The following is a 9092-nucleotide window of genomic DNA, read 5'->3' on the forward strand; positions in this document are numbered from 1 at the left end:
AGATATATATATATATATATATAAATTTCTACTAAGGCAGATTACAACCGTTTTATTTGTTTATTTTATTTTGTCACTCTGCCTATGCAGCTTTATTTTATATAATAATATATACATGTACTTGATAAAAATCAGGTTTCGCAAAGAGTCTAGTACTGTTAAGTATAATAAACAAAAGTTAGGCCCTACATGTAAAAAGCCTCAATTATGTTTTAAAAGGATAGTTAGAAATAAAGTTGCCACAAGCATATTTTTGCCTAACTCATTTACATTACAAAACAAACAAACTAAGTCGCTGAAACATGGGCCTGTTGACATTAAACCTGAATAAAAGTAGCCTAAAAAATGTGTAATTATCTCTTCAGGTGAAGTCTATGGTTATATTATACCTCGCGTCAAGTGAATTGTTTGCTCATAGGATATTGCAGAGTTGAACATCTTGCAACAATCAATAATATTTTATTGTTACTGTTAGCTAATATAGGTCTATCATGTGTTTTCTTGTTTTATATTTTTTTTCCATATTTCAAATATATTAATTTCGGGCCAACAGACTTTCGGACCAATGACCTTTCAGACCAAAGGACCTTCGGAGCAATGCACTGACCCCCTCTAGACAGTGATTCAGTTTCAGTTCACTTTTTGGCAATCCTGTCCGGCTAGTTGAGTGTTTTTCGCTCTCTGTTTTTTGTGTTTGTCAATTTTAACGTTCTTAATAAATGAAATTAAATTAAATGAAAAGGCTGCTGAAATTACCTGCTTTACTAATCATTAAAATCTTTCATAGCAATAGTTGTCATATGATAAGTTTTACTGTGTTTCAGAAAGTAGTGCATTTGCAATACCTTATATCTGTAATGTACCGTATTGAAGTCCATGGTCTTGCATACTGCTTAATAAAATATAGTAAAATGATTATGAGAGAAATATTATTGCTATTGTATTTTCACTTCCGTTTGGTTCTGGTTGTGTTGTGTGGCACTTTAATAGCTAACCATAGTAATACCATCAATCATTCAAACTTCAAAAACATTATATTCACTGTAATTTTTTCTTTCCAAAGTCATCTGGCCTTTATGAATACAAGACATTTGGTGTGCTTGAGGGCATCTCTCCAGATATCTGTGCCAAAGTTTATACTGATCTTGAATATCGAAAAGAATGGGATAAATATGCAAAAGGTAAAAACTCATTTGTATTCGCATACAATTTTATCATTCTGCTAAAAAAATTGTCTTGCCTGTCTGTCCAATCCAGGTTAGGATTTATGTAGCAAAATTTTAATTCCATAAAATACTTGGTCTTTTGAAAATATCAGTTTCAAGATTTAAATAATAAATTTAATTTTAGCCAAAAAGCATAGTTGATGGGCTGTGTAGTAGGTACATGCTATAATGTACATAAGCCTTAGGGGCAAAACATTTCCAAAGTGCTTTATTTTTTGTATTGCTATATTTGTGAAAATTTTTATATTGTTATTAGTGACATATATATTTTATATTAAGTTAATATTTTGCTGAATTTACCAAGTACTGTATCTTTTTGATTTTTGCAGAATTATATGAATTTAAGGAAGGAGAAGTTACTGGGATTTACTGGAATGTAAATTTTCCATTCCCAATGTATAACAGAGATGTATCCTTCAATTCACTAATACAAAGAAATAAATAACAAGCATTTATGATATAAAGAAAGATGGAACCTGTGTACATTTTTTTTTAAATTTTGCACAAATATTATTTTTATGTGGAAGAATTTGATTCAGTGGTAATGCTTTTGTCTTCCAACCTAAGTTTGTGGGTTCCAGGCACATTACTTGTATCTACTTCACCCAGGACTATAAGTGGGCACCTTGTAGGAAAGATATGAATGTCCTGGAATGAGCTGGTGTTGAGCAAACTGCTCAACAATAAGGAAAGAATGTGTCTGGTGTCATGAGGTCGTTTTAATATGTGCTGCAAAATGTACCCAATTTGTTATGTCTTTAATTTTGCTGCAATTTATTTTAAGTACTGTAGAAATATAGACCCTGAAATTTAGATTGAAGAATAGTAGAATAGCAACTAAACAGTCTTTTTGCAATGAAAACATTTTTAGGACTCAATTCTAAAATGCAGAATATTTTAATATAAACAAAATGTATTGGAATTTTCTTAAATTTCTCACAGTATGTATTTGTTCGAGAGACAAAAGAGTTTGACCTGGATGGACGACACATTTGGGTGGTGCTAGGCAAAAGCGCCCCTTTTGAGAGTGTGCGGGAGAGGTCACGGACAATACGAGTTGATGACTTCCAACAATCCATGTGTATGACATCCGATGGAGGTTCAGGAACAAAAGGTGGGTGGAGCAATGGATAACAAAGTTGTCAATCATTTTTTTTTCAATGTGTTTTTGATGAAAATGCTGGTATGCAATTTGTGAATATAAAAAATCTGAGAGTGCCATCATGTGATTGTTTTTTGATGAAACATTTAGGTTTAAACATAGAAAGTAACATGCATCTAGTAGTTTCATTTACATTATTTATGTCAAAGTTCATGGTATATAACGAATCTAACCTGTCAGAGACACAGCAGGCATTCATGAACAATGCCTAACTTGCCCTGTGATGTCTCAATATGTTTTTTATATTTTTTTAGCACTTATGCATTATTATGATAACCCAAAGGGGATGTTACCAACTTGGTTGATCAATTGGGCAGCTAAGGTATGTGTTTATTTTATTGAAACTGTCATATTTCTTGATAAAAAATATTTATTTTTGCTTACAATTATATGATGTAAAGCATTTGGAATTTATTTATATGACAGTAAAATTGTATTTCTTTTTTTATCTTGGCGTAGATGCATTTGTTACGATATTTTGCTAAAACAGTTTCCACCTCCTCTTACTTAAGAGCTTTGAAAATATAATTGACTAAATGTTAGTTATAATATAAAAAGGTCTTGCCTATGTTACATTGTTCCTAAATTATCAACGTGAAGGCAGCCACTTACTGAAAAAATATTATTAATAATGGTAATGATTATAATATGAATTTCTATAGTAATATAGTATTATGAATAATACACAAATCACTTACCCATTAAGAAGTTATTTGAATATATATTTTAATTGATTATTTTATATTCTCAAAAAATGTGTTTTCAATTTTTTGCAGACTGGTGTTCCAAATTTTATATCCGATATGAAGAAGCATTGTGAGAAATACCCTGAATACTTAGAAAAGAAATCAAAGAAAGAAAAGAAATCAACAGGCACTGCATAAATAATGTGAAATTACCTCAGGAATCCAAAGGCAATAAGTGTAGTGTGATAAAATAATAAGTTACACCATAGTTCCTTCTGTATAAGCCAGGCGTCCCTAGTTAGGGGAAGCCACTTCTGGGAGATGTGGTTTAATAAGCACAATCTTAACACATCAATTTGTATTTTTCTTTGCATGGTGATACCCATGGCCTGGGGGGCTCACTCTTAAATATTTCTATACAGGTAGGTGCTGCATTTATGGGGTATATTTTCGAGGACTTGGTAGCAGAAGTGTGGGAAATATGGGGGGAGTTGCAGCATTTGTGGGGTGTACTTGTAGGACTTTATGTAGCAAAAATGTGGGAAATAACCGGGGTAAAATTGGTAGATAAAGTCTCTGGCCTATCCTGTGACATAGTGCCATGATTTCCCGCACGATGTTAGCGGGAATTTCAAGCTAGACCGGATGCTAATCCGGTAAGTCCCTTGCTAAGCCTACCTGTGGTACAGCCACAAGATCGCGACCGGACAAAACACTTTTTGCCATCGGAAACCAGTCAATATTGCACCCTCTCGGGGCACTATTTAGTGGTCTTTTTCCTGTCGTCTTTTAGAGCACAGTGCGATTATGGTAAATGGTAGTTCAAATCCATAAGAATTTTCAGTAAAATAGGTAGCGCAAGTGTCTTGAAGTGGCTGTGGCACCCCTAGTTTGGTTGGTATGCAAGTGAACTATGCAGTAGTGAAAACATGCAAACATCATGAATTTGCAGGAGAAATGTTAGTTTCTTTATTTTTGCTCTGCGAAACCATGCCTATCAGAGACTCCCATGACTCACAGCAACTTGGGAGCGCCCTCTATAAATTCACTCCCGGTATAATCGCACCTCATAACGTTGGTGTAATTTTCATGCAAAATTCTCCTCTTTGCTCCAAGCCAACAACTAATTTCAGAGGTTTATAAGTATGAAATAAAATGAATTGAAATTTAGCATCAAAATGCTAGCTAGTCCTGGGTGACTCCTGGGTGACCTTGGGCTTCCACGTCCTTTAAGCTGAACTCTGTCCTGGCTAAGCCCATCAAACACCTTAACTTGAATATTCAAGGGGCAAGCTTATACTTAAGGAACTAAAGGTTGGTAGTGATGACCAAATTGTAGTGATGGAATCAGAATAGGATTTGTTTTTTGTTTTGTTTTTGGTTTTTGTTTATCATATCATTGGCATTGTTTCTTTTCACATTTCTATATTTTGTTTGGATATCTTTGAAATCTGTTAGTTAAATTTTACTTATCAGAGCAATTATAGAAAATAAGAAATGGCTTACTTGCTAATAAGTACATAAGTAGGTTTTGAATTAACTAAAAGCAAGTTGTAGAATTCATTTGGGTTCAATTTATGGCGAATTTTTAATTTATTATTGACGAATATAAACGATTGTAGATACGAGCAATATCCTTTTCTTTTCTGTTGTCAATAATTTAAACTTTGTAATTACTGTTTTACATTCCAGGGTTTTAAGTTCAGTGTTGTACAATTTAGTTGTGGCCATAATCAAAGTACTTTTCCACATGAGTATACGTCGTGATTAGATTTGGCTACAAGCTACTAGCTGCAACATCACTGGTATGCAACATAACTTGTAATGCAGTATTGGAAAGTGCATACACACATTATATTGTGGTCAGTTTATTAGATCATTATAATTTGTGTTATAATCATCATCATAAATATTTTCATCAAATAATAATATTGTGGGCAAGTCATATGGCTGAGTGGTAAGGCAGGCACACCACTACAGCTTTAACAACAGCGCTATTTCAAAACCTTTCTCGCCCTGTCTGTGTTTGGGAGAATCAGTGCCTCTCAGATAAGGACTTAAAACTGGAGGATGTCCAGCGTACACATCTGACTCGTATACACTTGTAATATTCTGGTATATGATTCAGCTGCAGTCATGGAATGATGTGAACATGGAGCTGTTAAGTGCCACTACAAATGTACTGTAGATGTGGACCATGTGACGCCCAGTGGCAGATTCACAGGGGGAGCTAAGTCGGCCTGGACCCCCTAAATTTTTCAAAATTATTTAAAAAAATAGAGAAAAAAATATAATTCCAGCCATCTAGAGGTGCCATATTCATAGTTTTTCTTTTCCTTAGGCCCAATCGTGGTGGGGCTGAGCATTGGTGTACCCACTATATCTGAAAGTCCCTCTCTGGGCCCCCTCTATTTCAAATTCCTGGATCCGCCAATGACACCCATACATAATTCAGCATAATGGCTCTGTGAGTTGTGAATTATTCTTGAACCTATATTAGCATCATTGTTATTGTTACAATAATTATCATACAGGTATTGTTGGTTTCAGTCAATGGTACTTAACAAACTAAAAGCAATGAGATAATCATCAGTTCATATCTAAACTTTCAGGTATTCATGTTTTGAAAAAAAATTATGTGCAATATATTTGTAAATTAATAAAATATTTTTTATAGATTTCTATCAATAACAATTTTTGGATTCTTAACTGTAAGGTGCTTTCAATACGTTTTAGAGCTGCTAACAAGTGTTCTTAACGAATAAGTATCCAAGTGTTATATTCCTAATACTGTATTAATGTAATTCTTGCCATTGTCTTATAAAAATAATATAAATATATATATATATGTGTGTTTATATATACATACATATACTGTATACAAAGCTATACATTCTATTAAGGGGTATGGATAACGTTTAATTTTTACACATATTATTTTGGTTACCCTGGCTACCTTTACTTATGGATGAACTTGCACAAATAGTAATAGTGAGAAACTACTGTGATAATGACTATGATAATGATTAATCAGATATTAAAGTGTAAACAGTGGTAAGGAAAACTGATGATGGTATTGATATTGATAATTTAGATTTTGACAATGATATGTTAATAATAGCAACAGCAAATCCTTGATGACAGTGATTAAAGTTTGAATTCCACTTACTCACTCATTGAAGCTTGCTTGATATACCAAACGCTTATCTCAATAAAATCATGTTAAGAAAGATGTAATGATGAGATGATTACTGTAATAACTGAAAGTACAGTATATCACTATGCATAATTTGTGATGTAAAATAGCACAGATGATTAAAGGTGTATTGTTCCAGAGATGCTTCTTCGTATCATACTTCTTGTGTGTATTCTGGTCGAATAATTCATTAATAATGTATTCAATCTTGGTAAGAAAAACCACTTACAGGCTAATTCAAATGGATCAAATAAGCCCAAGCTACAAACTTTTAAGGAATTATGGATAAAAAAAAATCCGGTTTTGCTAAATATCAAGTGGCATAAATTCGTAAGAAAGTATAATATTTATGAAAGAAATTTAAGAAAGTATTTCAGTACTTGGAGTATGTATTATACTTATCAGATTAATCAGTGGGCCTTTCAGCATAAATTCATTATCCACATATGTAAGGATGTTTTTCAAAATAAAATAGAAATTGGTAGTATTGGGCCAAAAAAAAAATTGTTTGCCCTCCTCCACCCACCCCTAACTCACTGGAAAAATAGGGGGTGGAAAAAACTTAAAAAGAAGCTTTTTACTTTACAAATAAAAAAGATTGCGAGTGAATTTATCTTTATTTTTTGCCAGATGCCCTACAAACTAGTCTAAAGTTGTCTGATGTAAGATATTGCCATTCTAGGCCCTTTTTATGCCATCTGAGTATCTTTAAAAAAAAAAAAAGCTTTCTTTCACCCACCCATTTTATCATTTAAAAAAAGAAGGGCAAACATCATTTCAAATAAAAACAAATACAATATAGCTCATCACAGAAAAAAAAAATATCAATACAGTATGTAAATGGTCACCTTCCAATAAAGAGTAGGGGATCTGCCTAATTCACCATCAGAAGGTCCCACTGGTTCAGAGGTCACTTCCAGGAGATCTGATTAAATGAGCTTCCTTAACACATTTAATTTTATTTTGTTGCACATTGTGATACCCATCAGCACTGACTTCTGACAATTGATAATAAAGCAGTGAAAGCATGCACATATTATGAATTTGCATGAGATGGGATATATTTTGGGTGATTCTTGCTTGCTTGCGGGAGGCTGTCACGATTTTCCGAGATTTGCGAGAGCCTTTCGATCCCGGTCTTCATACTTGCTGTTGGTTATGCTTGGTGTACATCATCCAATCCTACTTGAGCATTATTGACACTTTTTGGGGAAAGTATACAGTATAGCGATTTTATGGAAACCCAGCTTAACTGGTAGCAGGTATACTAGTTAAGCCAGTATATTATATATTTTATTTTTCAGTGCTTAGAAACAACTTTTATAATTTATAATAAGAGACAAGAAACTAAAATATTTCCCATAAGACACTTTTATATCTTACATTGTGCAATATTTTAACATGGGAAATCAGTTTAATATGAACAGTTCATAAATAGTACAACTTTAAACCTTTTTAAAATTGTCTCACTTTTAAAAGTTAAATTAATTTACTAACAAAATCACAGTATAATTAAATGTTATGCCATCCCATTAAACATTATCTCTTTCATCTTGTCACAATCTGGGGGCGCTGTTGTGAATAGAGTTCCGACGAATATATGCATGCCCCAGTCACGGTGTCGTATACACTTGCAGCAGCCTAAGTCTTCAATGTCAAAACCTAACTTTGTGAAGCGTTCATCTGTTTCAAATAGCGTCGAGTTGGGATTACTTGCACCAACAAACTGAAATTGACAACAAAATGTATACACTTGATTATTCAATCATTTATATGAACGTGGTTATAATGTTGTAAATTTTTTTAAATTACAGTTGAACTTGCCAAAATCGAATCCAACATGGCATGGAAAAATTGTTCAACTTAAATAAAATTTGACTTGCAGTTCATTAATTACTGGAAAATACAACAATTTGGCATGTAAATAAGATTGACTTGGAAATTATTTGAGTTTTGGTAAAGCAAACTCAGGCAAGTTTACTGTAATTGTTTTTTGTTTTTTAAATAAGAAAGTGAATTATTTCATAATTTACTTAGGTAAATGGGGTCACAGTATAAAAGCATGGAGGTATTATTGAGGAGATCACTCGAAAAAGCTACGCGCACGCAGCGCTATGCAAATAAACCAAGATCAAAGCTGCTGCAGCACGTGAAGAAAGTTTATGCGATGCCTTTGAAGTCCCATGTGTTCCCCGCCATCAAATTTTCAGCAGGCATAGTTTACCAAAAAATTGAACATGGCGAAATGGAGAGCACCTTCTTTTCTCGATGCGCACTACATACAGTCAATTACTATGGCTGCGCAATCGTTTCCAGTTTGAAGCTGATACATTTATCTCCCATAAAATATCAAACATATTAATATTTTCCACCAAAAAAAGTTTCGAATTTAATGGAACATTTACATGACCTTCAAAAGTATAGTATATTTCAACTTCAATTTCCATAAATTGGCCAAAATTCGCTAATTCTAATTTTAACAGATATTAATTAAATGATTGAGGATTATAATAAACTAAGTCATTTTAGGGTTAACGAGGGTTAACTATTCGAAAAATCAATCCAAAATCTGAATATTTTTCAGTTTTACGCTGACTTAGCTTTATAGTCGAACTAATCAATCTTTAGACAAAATTATAATGAACACAGAATTAATTTTAACAAAATATTTTACGGAATCCGTTCCTGAAATATACAAATAATAACATACCAAAAGTCCAAAAAAATCTAATCAGGGGAACACTGTTCATTATAAAGATATTTAATGGGTTAAAATCAAACGCTTTATTGCACAACTGCTCTGCTGGAAGCGTATAAATGCA

At 33.0% G+C, this 9092-nt stretch overlaps 2 protein-coding genes across 2 annotated transcripts in view; one reads left to right on the forward strand and one right to left on the reverse strand.

Moving 5' to 3' along the window:
• LOC117117883 (phosphatidylcholine transfer protein-like) overlaps positions 1–6410 on the forward strand; it is a 9588-nt gene extending 3178 nt beyond the window's left edge. Inside the window, exons 4-6 of the mRNA XM_033262354.1 lie at positions 2169–2340; positions 2643–2710; positions 3165–6410. Of these exons, the coding sequence (XP_033118245.1) occupies positions 2169–2340; positions 2643–2710; positions 3165–3272 (348 nt within the window). The 3' untranslated portion in view covers positions 3273–6410. The remainder of the gene's footprint in view (positions 1–2168; positions 2341–2642; positions 2711–3164) is intronic.
• A 1215-nt stretch (positions 6411–7625) lies between these two features.
• The window catches only part of LOC117117880 (methylmalonic aciduria and homocystinuria type D homolog, mitochondrial-like), a 10272-nt gene continuing 8805 nt past the window's right edge, over positions 7626–9092 (reverse strand). The window contains exon 8 of the mRNA XM_033262350.1: positions 7626–7996. Coding sequence (XP_033118241.1) covers positions 7790–7996 — 207 coding nt within the window. The 3' untranslated portion in view covers positions 7626–7789. The remainder of the gene's footprint in view (positions 7997–9092) is intronic.

Source organism: Anneissia japonica, unplaced genomic scaffold, assembly GCF_011630105.1.
Source record: "Anneissia japonica isolate Jap-2015-1 unplaced genomic scaffold, ASM1163010v1 scaffold287896_len759773_cov187, whole genome shotgun sequence".
In the NCBI taxonomy this organism is placed as follows: Eukaryota; Metazoa; Echinodermata; class Crinoidea; order Comatulida; family Comatulidae; genus Anneissia; species Anneissia japonica.